Source organism: Dreissena polymorpha, chromosome 6, assembly GCF_020536995.1.
Source record: "Dreissena polymorpha isolate Duluth1 chromosome 6, UMN_Dpol_1.0, whole genome shotgun sequence".
Lineage (NCBI taxonomy): Eukaryota > Metazoa > Mollusca > Bivalvia > Myida > Dreissenidae > Dreissena > Dreissena polymorpha.
This window is the reverse complement of record NC_068360.1, coordinates 6,442,561-6,460,616: the sequence shown is the minus strand read 5'-3', so window position 1 is coordinate 6,460,616 and position 18,056 is coordinate 6,442,561. Positions and strand designations below refer to the sequence as shown.

At 35.3% G+C, this 18,056-nt stretch overlaps 1 protein-coding gene across 2 annotated transcripts; it reads left to right on the top strand.

Annotated features, from left to right (window-relative positions):
• The first annotated feature begins 237 nt into the window (after positions 1-237).
• LOC127835282 (centrosomal protein of 19 kDa-like) lies at positions 238-13,764 on the top strand. Of its 2 annotated transcripts, none has more exons than XM_052361630.1 (2): positions 238-301; positions 11,344-13,764. In XM_052361630.1, exon 2 carries the CDS (start codon positions 11,345-11,347, stop codon positions 11,849-11,851), a length of 507 nt encoding a protein of 168 aa, XP_052217590.1. In that variant the 5' UTR covers positions 238-301; position 11,344; the 3' UTR covers positions 11,852-13,764. The 2 variants fall into 2 exon arrangements, with proteins under 2 accessions (XP_052217590.1, XP_052217591.1); XM_052361631.1 differs by lacking the exon at positions 238-301 and adding an exon at positions 3,845-4,138.
• The last annotated feature ends 4,292 nt before the right edge of the window (positions 13,765-18,056 follow it).

Here is an 18,056-nt window from a genome sequence, read left to right as displayed (position 1 = left end):
TACATTACGTACAGATAAATTACGAGTTTCGTTCCGGTCAGCTCTAATTGGAGATTGAACCAGGGATGTTAGTTTGTTTCACTAGAGCTCTATGGTTAGTGTAAGGGTAAAAACTGGAATAAAATACAATACATCGGTTATCTAAAGGAATAGCAGTACAAGTGAAACAGTTTTCTGTAACTGGACCGTAATCAATAAACCGAAATGAATCACCGGTAACCGAATTGACCCAAGTTTCTACCGTACCGGAAATAGTGTATCCAAGATGGTGGACAAGTTGATACATATCGTAAAATTTTAGGTGCTTATTGCTTTTGTACAATGACGCGATAAATCTTTAATGGAGATTTAAGTGCATTTTACACTACATTCACTTTTCATTTTAGGAATAAATTAGGTTTTATAATGATCAATTCCATTTAACATTGTAGGACATCGTCTTTAAAATTAAAGACGCCGAGTTTCATGAAATTGATAAATTAAAGGGATCTTTTCACGCTTTGGTAAATTGACAAAATTGAAAAAAGTTGTTTCAGATTCGCAAAATTTCGTTTAAGTTATGATATAAGTGAGGATACAGTAATACTGAACATTTACCATGCTCTAATATAGCCATTATATGCATCTTTTGACCATTTTAAAACCTAAAAATTATAAAGCGTTGCAACGCGAAACGATTGAATAATTTGGAGAGTTCTGTTTTTGTCGTTAAATTTTGTGCAACTACGAAGATTGCTTATATAAGGTATAAAATACGTCAAGTATGTGTACTTGGCAGAATAGCTCAGTAGGCTAAAGCATTTTTACTTCAGGATTCTGGCAGGACCCCAGGGGTCACTGGTTCGAAACCTGCTCCGGGCAATGTTCTTTTCCTTTTTTGAATTTTATTCTTGATTTTTTACAGGAGCTTTTACGATCCAATGTTTACATTTATCAATATAAAGCATTTAATGAATAAGTTAAAAAATGCCAAAATCTGTGAAAAGGCCCCTTTAAAGTAGATACGATCAAGGCGTATAACTTGTATATTTTTGTAACCCAGCCTAAAAAAATCACCGACCACCATGTGACCTCCCGGATACAAATCAGGCAAAAACTCTGCCGCGTCACTTTAAAAGCTAGCTCATATAGCAAGGCAGTACAGTCAAGTTGAGGTTTCGGTAAATGACAAGTTCGGTAAATTGATTTATATAGTAAATGCCGTGGAGGTTTCGGTAAAACATGTAATATAAAATTCAACATTTGGCTCTTACAAGAGGTGGCCTCCGCGTGGCAAGAGCTTTGGTTTCATATTCATTATGTTGGCAAACTACCCCATGTTTATATATTGAGAAATTGAGTGTTTATCGGTGGTCTAAAATACTATTGCGCTTTATATTTAAACTGAAATCATTTTTATTAAATCATATTTTACAAGAAACTTTTTAAAATAGCATTCAACTTAATTGAAGATCTTACATTGATTCCGCCATAAATCATCATTTATTATTATTATTATGTTATTTAAATAAAAGCACCAATTATAAAAAAAAACAACAGAATTGCGTTATTTAAATCGTAAATTTACCTACAATTTCCTAACAGAATTCGTTTTTCAGAGGTAGCTCATTCATTTCCCTTAATTCTTTACCGTAGGCCAGCGATTTTCCTCCTTCTTTATAAAGTACCGGTAAACGGTACTTTCCCAATCAAGCAAAAATTCCCAAATTCCCAAATCGGCATCTGAAAAAATCCCAATCGACGTCCGAATTTTTTCTCAAAACGACCGAAATTTTCGTAACAAAACCCAACTTTCGGCGAGCGAACAAAGAAAATCGTATAGTTGTGTGTAACCATGCGCTCGATTAATTTGGGGTTTTATTATTCAGCGCGTGCAATCAATAGTGTCGTTACTGTTTCCGGTTCTTTTGTCAGGCAGCCAGCGTACTGTTTTATGTCGGTTTGTAACCTTGCCTCTGTGGAAAGGGTGTTCAGTCTAATGAACAATCTTTGCACAAACAATCGGGACCGTCTATCACACGACACATTGACAGCACTAATGATGCTGTGCAGAGAGGTATGCCAGCAACTGATAGATGATCAAACATCAAAGATTGTTGAAATTTTCAAAAAAATGAAAGACAGAGACATTGCTTAACAAGAGATTAAAACAACTTGTAATTGATTTTGTGTGTTCTTTATAATATTTTGTTATTTATTTCAACTTAATTACTTAATGGCCATTAAGGCATGCCTGCAAATGATTCTTTTAATGGGTATGTTCAATTAAGTATGAACTGTATGATGTATTCAATAAGACCCAAACTTCACATCGCGATTTTCCCAATTTAAGGATTTCACGACTCGATTTTTTCCCAATTATGAGGTTTTCACGACTCAATTTTTCCCAATTGGACCGGTACGGGTACTTTTTCCAATTGGACAAGGAAAATCGCTGTAGGCATAGCATTAATTACTCAACTCAAAATTAATCCACAGTTTGCAAATAAATGCCCCTAATGTTATTGTAAGCCAATAATAGGTGTCATTAACACCTCGTTGTAGGTACACCACCTCTATAAAAACCAATTTACCGAACCCTCCACTGCATTTACTATATAAATCAATTTACCGAACTTGTCATTTACCGAAACCCCAGTCAAGTTACCATTACCGGATCAGTAGCGTAATTAAGTTGTTCTGGTGAAAAGCAATACATATTTTTAGACTTCTTTAACACAAGTTTGATTAAATATTACCTTTGCTTACTGATTCAGCACATAGTTTTTTTTTAAACGCAGGCAAAATGTATTTGTGATACCTTTTTTTCGCTGCAGAATTCATGCATTAACGTATCAGTTGTAGGCATAACGGATCACATGAATGAAACCACTCAGGGGGCATCCAACACGCTATTTGAACTGTCGAAACATGAAATGTGTTGTTTTCTATGACCAAGTTACAGTGCCAGTTATAAATTATATTCATTTTTTGTTATTAATTGTTTTCTATACTTCACTCATAGTGTTATTGTGTGAATTATCTGTTCAAAATGCTAAAAAGATCGAAAAGATATGGGTATCTTATAAACCATGTTAATTGTTTGAATCATATCTAATCACGATATTGAACATGGAACATAAATTAAACATTAAGATTGAGATCATTTATTGTAAGAATCAACAAGATTTGCTTATATTTTAATATAATATATATATTCAATACGCATATAATCACTCTTGATCTGTTAGTGCCCTAATTCTTCATTTTTTTATGGTATTGCAAAATCTTAAAGACGAATCAAAACTGAAATGGATTTGTGCAGCAGCAGGGATTTCAATAGAGGCAGAATCCTGCGTTTTGACACGAGCAAATTAAAAATGACTTGATTTTGACACGACCGTTTTTTCTGCCGTGCATCATTTTGACGCATTGAAAATTTTACCCGTGCGTCAGTCAATTAACATCTCGAGTTCCATGGTTATAAATCCTGCTGTGCTCCTAATTGAAATTAATGTTTCAGTATTTGAAACTCGGTCTATAATCGAGGGAATACCTCGGGCGTTGTTTATCTTATCTCATCTCTTCCAATACACATGTCACAGTCTAAATAGTGCGTGCGCACTAACTGGGTAATTAGCAGCAGTGATTACGTGATAATTGATTGACCATCCGATAATTACAGGGTTTTTTGCAGACTTTGCAGATGGCACGGTTAAAGAAAGTCGGCAAAAGTAATTAAAGAAAAAACAAAATTGATCAAAGGTCTATTAATTACGTAGATCCACTAGTAAGTCAGTTTGTTAATCCACCGATGATAACAAGTAACACCCATCTTATATAAACTGAAATCACAGTTCATTTGTAATACTAACAAGTCATAATACTACACATAAACATTGAGAAAACACATTTCCTCGATTAGATACATTATCCGAGTATAAATAAATTGCTACGTCATGACCTTCGACATTGTAAATGGCGGGCGTAACAACTAACATTCAACCCGCGTTCAATTCAAAGCTGGCGATTCAAATTGCAAGTAATGGTGATTCAATAATGGAGAAAGCATTAACTGGATTTAACAAACATTTGATAAGGTTTGTTAAACCAGATAACAACAAGAAAAAATTGGATTATTAAAGTAAAACTACTACAGGTAAGGCATTCTTAAGTGTACATATTTCGGACATGTATAGTATTCGGATAAACAGTAATAGATATACTAGATGTTCCATGCATTTAGATTGTGTTTTGTTAGAAAAGCTATCATAGGGATGATGAAAATATAATGACCATAAATATGTGGTGAAAAGGTGCTACCGGTACATATCTTAAATTACTTAAATGTGTTAAAAGACTTAAATGTGTTATAAGGAAGTAGATTTTAATGTACCAATTCATTAAAATATGTTGTGTTATGTATCATGGTATTGTTATTTAATAAAGCAGTATAACTTTTTAAGATATTGTGTTACTCTTAGAGCATATTTTTATCTAAAAAATTGAATAATACAGACAAAAACACAATTAACTCACTTCAAAATTGACCCAAGCATTTTTCCCCAAAATCCTCAAAATTTCAGTCCAGGGGTCATTGACTCCTGGTTTTTAAAATCTATTGAAATCCCTGGGCAGAAAGACTACTAAATAGCTTTTAAATTAATGCGTAAACTTCTTACTTTCCAACAGAGTTATAGCATGTGGCCGCAAAAAATGTTCAATCTCAAATTGGAAACGAGACGGAAGTCAACAAAGTCGTATATACATATTAGCAAAACTTACCGAAATGTTTGACAAAGAGAAGCTCCGATCACGACTCAAGCAATGCGTTTTAAAGAACAAGCCTTAAAGATGCTGTTTGCAAAATATCATCTCAAAATGTCAACTACTTATCGCAATACACAGTCTTGAATATTAAAGTGATCCTGTATGGGTATTGATCCGGTAATGGTAACTTAACTGTGTAAGTTCTCCATATACCAAACTCTGCTACATTTTGATAGATTGTGCAGCCATATTGTAAAATAATGCTTATTGACTTTGTATAGTATTAATTTATTTAACATCTCCCTAAAAGGTTTAACAGAATTTGACAGTAGATCGACTTTCCCTAGTTCTTCTTCAATGTTTTTAGCATTTACATGTTTTATGAGTATATGCTTACAGCTCAATAATGTACCATATAGATTGCGTGATGCACATGATTAGATTAAAAAGTAATATAACAATAGGTGCTAACTTATTAAGGGGAAAAAGCTTATATGATAACCATGCAGTGCTTCCATTAGTGGACGTCTGGGCATAATTTTGCCCAAAAACATCAGTCATACGTTCATTTTATAACTGGTGGAAGTCACTTGGACATTCAATAATCAACATGCATACTGTTACACATGACGTACACAACACAACAGTTAATCTGGTCATTCACTCTGTTAAGTCCGCGCTTAATCGCCATAAAAGGGACATGGGGTAATAGATCATCCACTGATAGGAGATGTCAGAGTATCTCATAATAAAATCACATTACACAGCCATGCATGCTGACACGGATGCACCACAAGAAATTCCCGGGTAACTTTCCAGTCCCCAAACTGTGCTGTAGCATCCAATTGGTAACGAACATGCGTATAAGGGCGGGGTTAACTGGCGATTATAATTTCTGAAAAACGTCAGTCTTAAAGTAAGCGTTTATCGCAGATTAATTTACAATCACAGTTTTAATATCCAATGGTATTAAACAGTGCATGAAAGACGGTATTGGGCATCATCATCTAATTCATCACACTTTTTTACCGAAACCAATTACTTAAACAATAATTGTTCCATATGAGTCGTTAAATGCAAATGGTGAGTCTTAATTTATGGGGAGTAGGTTGTGAAAACAATACCCATAACAAATTTTATGCGGTAACAATTTAATTCCAGTACAAGTATATTTCATCATGCCCATTTACAGAACTGAATAATACATTTTTTCTACAGCTATGTGGTAATATTATTTAAGTCCGTTTGTAGGCATCTGCACCATTCACTATACATGTACCAGTAATGGGTATAACATGTATACATGCCATGTAAAACCTGTGTTTTAATAAGAGCGCGAAATTGTTGCTGACAGAGTCAAGTTCCACGCATGGCAAGCATGAGTGTGGACAAAGACCAGGTGCCGTAACTAAATATAGACCTGCAACTCAGTAGTTGTAGTATTTAAGAATTCAAAAAACATTGGAATTAATGCACACAATGACCCATCAAAACTATAGAAAAAAAACGTAAATTAATGAGTAATAAATAAAATTGAAGTCACTCATTGATTGGTCATTATAACCAAATATGAACATATGCTCGATGCTCGCACATCGTTTCACTTGATTAACACATGTTCCATGGGAAATATACCATCCAAAAATTCACTTTGAATATACATTATGCCCTTGCCTAAAATGGCTGACGTTTGTGTTTATAAAATTCTTAAACACAGTAGCGTCAATACTGGTCATATTTTGGTTTTGAACGTTTAAATCCCGATAATACTGGATTATATGATAATAGATTGAGTTCGAACATGCATGTATCAAGCGATCAACACATACGGTAGGATTTACTGAAATATTCATTGAAATAAAATTGGGACTTGCAACTGTATATGGGACGTCCAAAATTTAAGTCTTGGAAGTCAGGACGTCCAACTGTTGAAAGCTAGTGGAAGCGCTAACCATGTACTTTTATAATATATGAACATTATTTTGTTCAAAACATTATAATTTTAAAATGAAAATCCTGAAGTCTAACGGAGGATTGAACCCGCGACCTCAAGAGTGGTTGTCAGACACTCTAACTGCGTCGATAAAGAGCTAGCCCAACAGCGAGGCTGTTGGAAGTGACCTTACTTCATTCACTACAATTGTTTCAATAAAAAAAAGTAATTCATCCAAAAAATAAGATTGATGGAAAAAGGGTTTCACATGTGCCAAGCTTTTAGATCTAATGCTTTAAAATTGTGTGCTTATGTAAGCCTCTGTAATTCCAAGCCGGCTCTGTGACTGTGATGCAGTGGATATGGTGTCCACTTAGCAACTGGGAGCTCTTGGTATTGATCCCTTAAGTGTGATTGTTCTTTAGACCACCCTTAATACACCAAGTACTTGACATGGCTGGGAAACAGGGCAACCGTTAATTCCCATCCATGCTTATATTGTATGTATGCCATCCTCATATTGTATGTATGGCATTCTTATAGTGTACATATGACTTCCTAATATTGTATGGAGGACATTCTCTTATTGTACTTGTGACATTCTCATATTATAATGTATAACATTCTCAATTCGAGTGCTTGACAGTATGACAGTATGTGTCAATATATTCCATGTGAATCTCCCGCAACGATATCTAAACATTTACAAACTTACGCAAGATTGGCTGCGGGCAGGTTCAAAAGCAGGATGTAGTTCTCATGAGTATGAATACCAAATATTTTGCAAAATATTATTTGATTTTGAGTATTTATGTAACTTTAAAGCTGTTTAAAGTAATATTAAGTATACTTTATTTTTAGCTCGACTATTATATATGAAATATATATAGTGGAGCTATCCTACTCATCCCGGCATCGGCGTTAGCATTCCCGTTAGTGTTAGCGTGCAAATGTTAAAGTTTGCGTACCACCCCAAATATTTTCAATGTCCCTTGACATATTGCTTTCATATTTTGCATACTTCTTTACCAACATGACCCCAATCTACATTGTATAAACAAGAGCAGACAACTGTATCAAGCATTTATTAAGAATTAAGGCCCTTTTTTTCACTTAGAATATGCATATTATTGATAAATCTATATGTTAAAGTTTGCGTACCACCTCAAATATTTTCAATGTCTCTTGACATATTGCTTTCATATTTTGCATACTTCTTTACCAACATGACCCAAACCTATAAACAATAGCAGACAACTGTATAAAGCACTTTGTAAGAATTATGGCCCTTTTTCACTTAGAATATGCATATTATTGATAAATCTATGTTAAAATTTGCGTACCACCTCAAATATTTTCATTGTCCCTTGACGTATTGCTTTCATATTTTGCATACTTCATTACCATCATGACCCCAACCTATAAACAAGAGCAGACAACTGTATCAAGCATTTTAACAGAATTATGGCCCCTTTTATACTTAGATAATTGACCATTTGGTTAAGTTTAGTGTTTTTGTCCATTTTACTCCTAAAGTATCATAACTATTGCTTTCAGACTTGGAAAACTCGCTAACTATTGTAAGGGAACTGTTCAGGGCAAGTTGCATAACGCTGGTTGGCTTTTTAACGGAATTATGGCCCTTTTTTGTCTTAGTAACTTTGAATATTTTGTTAAATTTTATGTTTAGATCCACTTTACTTCTGAAGTATCAAGGCAGCGAGGCTATTGCTTTCAAACTTCAAATACTTTCTTACTATCATAATGTTACTGTACCTGGCAAGTTGAATTTGACCTTGACCTTTGAATGACCTTGACTCTCAAGGTCAAATTAATAAATTTTGCTTAAATTGCCATAAGTTCTTTATTTCTGATCACATTTGATTCATACTTTGACAAAACAACACTTACCTGACATACCACAATGGACTCCACCCAAACCATCCCCCCACGCCCCACCCCAGAATCCCCCCCCCCCCCAAAAAAATTATAAGATTGTTTTTTATTATGCACCCCTTCGAAGAAGAGGGGGTATATTGTTTTGCACATGTCGGTCCGTCCGTATGTATGTTTGTCCACCAGATGGTTTCCGGATGATAACTCAAGAACGCTGAGGCCTAGGATCATGAAACTTCATAGGTACATTGATCATAACTCGCAGATGACCTCTATTGATTTTGAGGTCATTAGGTTAAAGGTCAAGATCACAGTGACCCAAAATAGTAAAATGGTTTCCGGATGATAACTCAAGAACGCTTACGCCTAGGATCATGAAACTTCATAGGTACATTGATCATGACTCGCAGATGACCCCTAATGATTTTCAGGTCACTAGGTCAAAGGTCAAGGTCACGGTGACTCAACTTAGAAAATTGGTTTCCGGATGATAACTCAAGAAAGCTTACGCCTAGGATCATGAAACTTCATAGGTACATTGATCATGACTCGCAGATGACCCCTATTGACTTTCAGGTCACTAGATCAAAGGTCAAGGTCACGGTGACTCTGACACAGTAAAATGGTTTCCGGATGATCACTCAAGAAAGCTTACACCTAGGATCATGAAACTTCATAGGTACATTGATCATGACTCGCAGATGACCCCTATTGATTTTCAGGTCACTAGGTCAAGGTCACGGTCACTTGACACAGTAAAATTGTTTCCGGATGATAACTCAATAATGCTTATGCCTAGGATCATTAAACTTCATAGGTACATTGATCATGACTGGCTGATGACCCCTATTGATTTTCAGGTCAAAGGTCAAGATCGAAGTGACAAAAAACGTATTCACACAATGTCTGCCACTACAACTGACAGCCCATATGGGGGGCATGCATGTTTTACAAACAGCCCTTGTTTATTTTTATGCCCCCCTTCGAAGAAGAGGGGGTATATTGCTTTGCTCATGTCGGTCGGTCCGTCCACCAGGTGGTTTCCGGATGATAACTCAAGAACGCTTGGGGCTAGGATCATGAAACTTCATACAGAGGTACATTGATCATGACTCGCAGATGACCCCTATTGATTTTGAGGTCACTAGGTCAAAGGTCAAGGTCACAGGTGAAGGTCACAGTTACTGGAAATAGGCATTTTAAGGATTTAGCATGGTTCAAACAAGGGAAACAACTACCGTTTATGCATGTTCTTTTTATTACAGCATTTGCCTCCCTTAAATGCATTTAAAATCTCATTTTACAGCAGAGATTCCAAATCTGACCTGTAAATGAGCCCCATATTTACTGCCAGTGCTAGGTTACCTTTTCCCATTTGATCATTCTTAAGTATTGTTATTGTAATGCTGCTGCTACTGCTACTACTGCTACTACTGTTGCTGCTGCTGCTGCTGCTACTACTACTACTACTACTCCTACTCCTACACCACCACACCACCACTACTACTACTGCTACTACTGCTGCTGCTGCTGCTGCTGCTGCTACTACTACTAATACTTCTACTACTCCTACTCCTACACCACCACCACCACCAACACCACCACCACCACCAAAAACGTATTCACACAATGGCTACTACTACAACTTATAGCCCATATAGGGGGGCATGCATGTTTTACAAACAGCCCTTGTTTTATTTTTTTTGAAAGATCATGAAAATGACCACACACCCACATTATACCCCCCTCTCCATGATGGCTTACGTTATACTGTCAAGCACTCGAATAGTCGAGCCGGCTGTCCTCTGACAGCTCTTGTTATGACTTACATTTGTATATACTTTAAAATTAAATTCTTTCAATTGTTGGAAAATTACAGGCATTGCATGTTAAAAGCACTGAAACCCTAAAAATCAACGAAAATGTAGTACAAGATTTTGACAAATGTTCCTACAGCAGAAGCAAAAATGTCAACACTATATGTCGTCTGGTAACAAGATACAAAATGCTCTTTTTATGCCCCCGGATCGATAGAGCGGGGGTATATTGTTTTTGGCCTGTCTTTCTGTCTGTCATTCTGTCCCAAAACTTTAACCTTACAGTAAAGTTTTCCAATAACTTTTGAAATATTGAACATAGCAACTTGATATTTGGCATGCATGTGTATCTCATGGAGCTGCACATTTTGAGTTGTGAAATGTCACGGTCAAGGTCATCCTTCAAGGTCAAAGGTAAAAAACAACAACAAAAACTTTAACCTTACAGTAAAGTTTTGCAATAACTTTTGAAATATTGAACACAGCAACTTGATATTTGGCATGCATGTGTATCTCATGGAGCTGCACATTTTGAGTTGTGAAAGGTCAAGGTCATCCTTCAAGGTCAAAGGTCAAACAAAAAAAAAGCGGCGCATTAGGGGGCATTGTGTTTCTGACAAACACATCTCTTGTTTGTTTTTTTATGGATTATATATTCAACACATGTTCATGTACCAAGTAAGTGTTTGTGTGACATATGAATAGATATTGTGTGGGAAATTAAAATGGAAACTATAGTGCCACCAAAAAATAAACATGAGCATTATGTATCTTGTTAAATGTATATTACCGAACCCCATCTAGCGTTGACATTTTGGCAATTGCTATAAGGAACAATGATTTTGTAAGGGTTAACTTTATTTTGCCAAATATTCGTTGATTTTCAGTATTAATGTTACTTTAAGTTTAATTTCATAAAATAATTATTTGTATTGTTTTCTTTCCTAGGATGGTGAAAATGGATGAAATAGAGATTCAAAAATGTGGAGTGAAGTTTGATCCGCCATCGATAGTGGTTGTCTACAATGACAAAGGCTCCACGAAGAAACGAAGACGAACCATGCCTCTTCGGGAATTCACGAAAACGTCAAACATAGAGGTGGCTGCAGAAGAGCTCAAAACCAATCCGCGCCATGGGAAGTATGTATCCCAGATTACTAAGCACCAGCTGATACGGTTAGTGACGATCATTCGTGACAAGTTGAACGGCATGAGTCTAGAGGCAAGTTTAGCGCGCAATGACGAATTGGATAAAATAGATCCAGAGGAAAATCTTAACACTGTGGATGAGGAAACGTTGAAACGCAAAAAGGCTGTGATGGACACGACTTTTACGAAACATCAGGTACGGCCGGACGATCCAAAGTTCCAGTACGACGTACAGGTGGCATTTGATGAGGAGAATGTGATGGAATCTGGTTGGGACTCAGACAAAAGTTCAGACATGGAATTCTAATCTTCAGTTTTATATTGTGTAAGCTATGCATAACAGTCTTAGTGATTTACTTAGCGAGTTTTGAAGAAATGTGAAACCATTTTATTGAAATATATTTACTTTTTGTATAACTTGGTTGAAGTTGTGAAAACATGTTATGTACAGAAGAAACAATAACAATCTTTTGTATTTAATTTTAAATAATGTATATTTGCAAATATGTGGAAAATAGCAATAATTTACGATTATATAAGTTTTATATGAACATGTAAATATTTATGCAATATTTTTATTGCAAATCACAGAAATTCAAGAAATTGATTTCAGGGTATTGACTGTGGAAAAAAAACTTGTTTATGGTCAACATTCTTATAAATGATTGAATCTAAAGACATATTTTTGCCTTGCTCTGTGAAAAGAGGGTTTAATGCATGTGAGTTAAGTTTCGTCCCAGATCAGCCTGTGCAGTCCACACAGGCTAATCAGATACAACACTTTCCGCTTTTATGATATTTTTTGTGTAAAGAAAGTCTCTTCTTAGAAAAAATCTAGTTTAGGCGGAAAGTGGTGTACCTGATTAGCCTGTGCAGACTGCACAGGCTAATCTGGGACAACACTTTAGGCACATGCATTAAACCTCTTTTTCACAGAGCGCGGCCTAATAATTTACCGGACTCTATTGAGGAAATACAGACCCTTATTTGTTGATTTTTTATTGATTTCTCTCTGTTCAAATGCTTATTAACATGTTTATTTGTGACTTTCTTACTAACACACAGTCTTATTTTTATTTGTCAAATCGTATTTGTGTTCAATAGACCAAATCTCTTCATATTTTATTTAAAAATTATGATTTTGGTAACCATTTTGTGTTGTCCATTAAAACATTACTTTTTCAAAGGTGCTCTAGAAAGATAAGCCTAAAAATCATTTCTCATTAGTATAAGAAAAGAAAAGTCAGTTACCTTTTAGGGGACAGAGTTGTTTTAAGCAACTATTGAATACTTTATCGAGTATTTAAGTCTTTTTCATTAGTAATTTCTCTTTTACACAAATTCCCTCTTTTGGAAATTTATTGTCATTTAATTTGTAAATGACTTGTGTATAGAAAGTTGCTAGATTGTAAATAGTTTCAGAATACCCAGTAGATTATTTGTCTTAATCAAATGAATAGATCTTTATTACGCACTGTATTTATGAGAAAAGGCAGCACAATAAATAATACTATGTATGTGAGAGGTGAATTTTTAGTAGTTGGATGCAATCTATGTGACAATAAATTTATAATGGGAGATTGGGAAAATTTTACTATTAAATTGTTACTCCGTTTATAGTTTTACCACTGAAACAAAAATTAAGGTATGATTCTCTAACTTTGATTTTTACTTGTTACCATGGCAGTCATATTGTCCATATAATTGTACACTTTCTGCTATTGGTCCACATCAAAGCCACAAATGGGTCTCATGCCATACCCAGCCACAGTAGCTACAGACCTGCCTTCGCAATAGCACAGTCTAGCCAGGAGCTACTCTATCCTCTATAAAAGTCACGCATTGTTTCGTGGTCTCGTAAGCAGGCAGGGTAACTCCTGACCAGACTGTGTGGGTGCACAGACTGGCCTGGATCTAAGCTGCCGTATATAAATTATATACTATTTCATAAGACCCATTTTCGCATGACACAGTTGAAATTAATCAAACATGATTTTGTGTGATTCATTTTCACCTAGAAACATAAACAATGAGTTTTCAGTTGCATCCTGTGATAAACTACTGACTTTCAGCTTTTACATTCTGTTAATCACAAGGACAGTACTGTATATTGTAAAATAGTGGAATGAGTTATTAAATCCTTATACTAGAAATAATTTCACAGAAAGATGTCTAGGGGTTTGTTGCCAGATTCCTGCCTAAATAAACACCTAAAGAAAATACCTGTATGTTTTTCCTGCATATACTATATTGTTATGAATGATAAATTGAGGTGTGTGAACTTGTTTTCTTATACGAGCATGTATAACAGCTTTCCTTAGTGTTCTTAAATGGACATCATTTGAATCAGAACTTACTCACAAGTTGCCTTATACATTAGTGGATTGTAACTGTGTAATTGACGAAGCATTTCAAAACTGTAAGTGAAGCTTATGTGGAGACATGTCAAGTAGATTGGAAAACGTAATGGAAAGGAATATTGATAGTTAGCAGAATGCAAAATGTTATGAAATAAAGTACTGTTAGTTAGTAGAATGTAAAACATAATGGAAAGGAATACTGATAGTAGAATGGAAAATGTTATGAAATAAAATACTGGTAGGTAGTGGAATGGAAAATATTACGGAAACAAAAAACTGAATGGAAAAGATTATTGAATGAAATACTTAGTAGTTCATTATTTGCATCTTTGTTTGATATATGTTACAAATTAGATCAATTGTATGTGTGATTCTGATTTTATGTCAATTACACAGTTACAATCCACTAATGTATAAGGCAACTTGTGAGTAAGTTCTGATTCAAATGATGTCCATTTAAGAACACTAAGGAAAGCTGTTATACATGCTCGTATAAGAAAACAAGTTCACACACCTCAATTTATCATTCATAACAATATAGTATATGCAGGAAAAACATACAGGTATTTTCTTTAGGTGTTTATTTAGGCAGGAATCTGGCAACAAACCCCTAGACATCTTTCTGTGAAATTATTTCTAGTATAAGGATTTAATAACTCATTCCACTATTTTACAATATACAGTACTGTCCTTGTGATTAACAGAATGTAAAAGCTGAAAGTCAGTAGTTTATCACAGGATGCAACTGAAAACTCATTGTTTATGTTTCTAGGTGAAAATGAATCACACAAAATCATGTTTGATTAATTTCAACTGTGTCATGCGAAAATGGGTCTTATGAAATAGTATATAATTTATATACGGCAGCTTAGATCCAGGCCAGTCTGTGCACCCACACAGTCTGGTCAGGAGTTACCCTGCCTGCTTACGAGACCACGAAACAATGCGTGACTTTTATAGAGGATAGAGTAGCTCCTGGCTAGACTGTGCTATTGCGAAGGCAGGTCTGTAGCTACTGTGGCTGGGTATGGCATGAGACCCATTTGTGGCTTTGATGTGGACCAATAGCAGAAAGTGTACAATTATATGGACAATATGACTGCCATGGTAACAAGTAAAAATCAAAGTTAGAGAATCATACCTTAATTTTTGTTTCAGTGGTAAAACTATAAACGGAGTAACAATTTAATAGTAAAATTTTCCCAATCTCCCATTATAAATTTATTGTCACATAGATTGCATCCAACTACTAAAAATTCACCTCTCACATACATAGTATTATTTATTGTCTTTAATCTTGTTTGGTCCTGATTTTTGCTGTCCTGAAATTAACTAAAATGTAAATCTTCAATTTGAATTTACCATCTTTCATTCCTGTTTAGCTTGACTTTTCATCCAATAAAGCTACCATTATACAACTCAACCAAAGGTCAGCGTAAACATGTAGTTTACGTAAAAGGGCAACAACTCCATATTACTGTGTCTACTCAAGGTTTATACAGTAGACTCTGCCAATACCGGACTCTCTGAATACCGGAACTCTCCCGATTCCGGACGGTCGGGCCAGTCCCATATTTTCTCCTTCTATTTCTTTGTTAAAAAATGTTGAATAAACCGAACTCTCTGAAAACCGGAAACCGGACGGGTATCTCCATAAATTTGGTCATTTTCAACGTAATTTACATTGAGTATACCGGACGGTCTAAATTCTCAAGATGCCCGAGGCGTGAAAATAACAATACCTAGTCAGCACAGCGAGTGCGGTGTCACACATTTTGCTCGCGCTATTATCGATAATCGGATTAAACATACCATAAAGGTGTCAAGTCGTTACTGCGCTATGGGAGTCCGATTAAGTAATGTAAAACAAACTGTAAATGTCTATAATAGACGTGCGGATCTTGGACTTTTTCGTGAAATTGTAAACTTCAAGAATTAGTAGGTTCTGAGATTATGAATACAGTCCAACCTGTCAATAACGACCACTCAAGGGATTTGGTCGTTGTGGTCTTTGTTCACAGGTGGTCTTTATTCGCAGGGTCGATCGAAACTTTGCAAAATATGCTAGTAGTTTTTTAACAGGTACCTTATCTATGTATGTGCTATATTGTTTAAATGTTTGAATACTTATGCATGTATAATGAAATAAAGGATTGAAAACACAGTTTTGTTTAACATTTGTATATTATTACATGTTGTATTTCTATTTCCTTGTGTTGTTATTATTTATTTAATTTATCAAATACTGTATAAATAACTATTGACATACATGTATACGTACATGTACATGTAATTCTACAAAGAACAAAGTACAAAATACACATAACATAGCAAACATTTATACATTAAATACATGAATCACTACTACACAACCAGTAAAGTTGACAATAATGGACAATAAATGACATCTGATATTTATATAAGACTGAACGCGAATTCCGACTCACGCTTAGGGCTTTTACTTTCACAGTTAACGTTCTCCTCGAATTCGTTCATAATCTCATGTTTACGCTTTAAAATGCTCTGAATTTGAGTTTTTCCTACACCAAGATCACTAGCCACTCGTCTACAACTGTGTCCTTTACCTAACAAAAAAAAGACCTTAACGCGTTCTTCCAACGTCAAGAACTTACGCTTGGAAGCCATGATGGTTAACTTGAACTGACAATTTACTTTTCTATAATCTATGAACGTCTTATTACGGAGAAATTTAAGAAGAGAATGACTATCAAAATGTTTGTCTTTAATAGGCATCGTAAATGATATGAAACCGTTTATTTCCTTAATGAGTTTATGAAAGCCCCAAATTTGTCTTTGATATTTTCGGCAATTAGTACATTAATCGCGAGTCACTTCAATACAAAGGCAAATTTTTACGCTTTTGACAAACTGTCAAATGCATAAAAGAAGCAGGCGACTACCAATTAGCAACGCATGTTAAATAAACAAACAACTGCTATCGAGTGCAATAAACTGTCACTTGCCAATATCTCCATAGCGACCGACGAGTCCACTGGTAAGATGTGTATCACGTGACTACGCAGCGTCCTGGCGGCCATTTTGTTTTTTGAAAGTTGTGAAATCGTTGATTTTTATGATTGCAGTGGTCGTTGTAAGCTATCAAAATGGATATTTGGGAATGTAAAAGGGTGGTCGTTGGTCTTTGTTCACAGGTGGGCTTTATTCGCAGGTTCAATATATAGTGAAATCGTTCGGGAGGAAATCGGTGTGGTCGTTATTGACTGTTGGTCGCTATTAACAGGCGGTCGCTCGGGCAGGTTGGACTGTATCTTAAAAAATAATTATGGCGCTGTTTTTTGCTTGTGTGTATGTTTTATTAAATGTGGTACATGTATGTATTGAATAATAAATAGTGTATCTACAACAATCTTATTTGTGTCGTCACTCGCCTATTTGACAAATGCCACGTACGTACATGTATAAAGCACCACGCTCACTTTGGGATTAATCAAAACACGTCGGAATGGATTTTTTTTTTGCTTTTAATCAATTAAAAACACATTTTTTAAGAATGCAATTAACATCATCAGTACCTGTGTACAGTTATCACATGGTACATGTAAATGTATACGGTTTGTTTTATTTTTATGGGATTCTGTACACAATGCATACCATGTATATTTCGGCAATATGCATACTCTTGGTAAACCGGAACTCTCTGAAAACCGGACGATCAGGCCGGTCCCGAGACCGTCCGGTTTACAGAGAGTCTACTGTACTTGAAACTTCACACATGTGGCCACGGTAATTATGGGATTCTACAATTATCAGAATTATGCCCCTTTTTGTACTAAGAACTCAATATCTCTTTTTTTCTATCGATATTGAAATAAAACATAACATTTGTGATAAGGGTCTTTATAAAGTCACCTATCAAGACCTATAACTTTGAACAGTCTTTTTTATAAGATTATGCCCCCTTCTGTACTTAGAGAAGTCATATTGACCTGAACTTAAGCTGATGTACCAATATGCCCCTTATTATTCTTTTTTTACTAAGTGAATTCTGAATTATGTTTGTGTGCAACAACTAGTATATCTTGCTGACATGCAGAATTAGCATGTGGTAACATATTGGGTCAATGTCAAGATTACTGTTGCTAAAAATAGATTAAAAGTTTCAATGTCAAG

What these genes read in the sequence shown, in the direction of transcription:
- LOC127835282 (XM_052361630.1), top strand. Translation starts at nt 11,345, where the DNA reads ATGGTGAAAATGGATGAAATAGAGATTCAAAAATGTGGAGTGAAGTTT.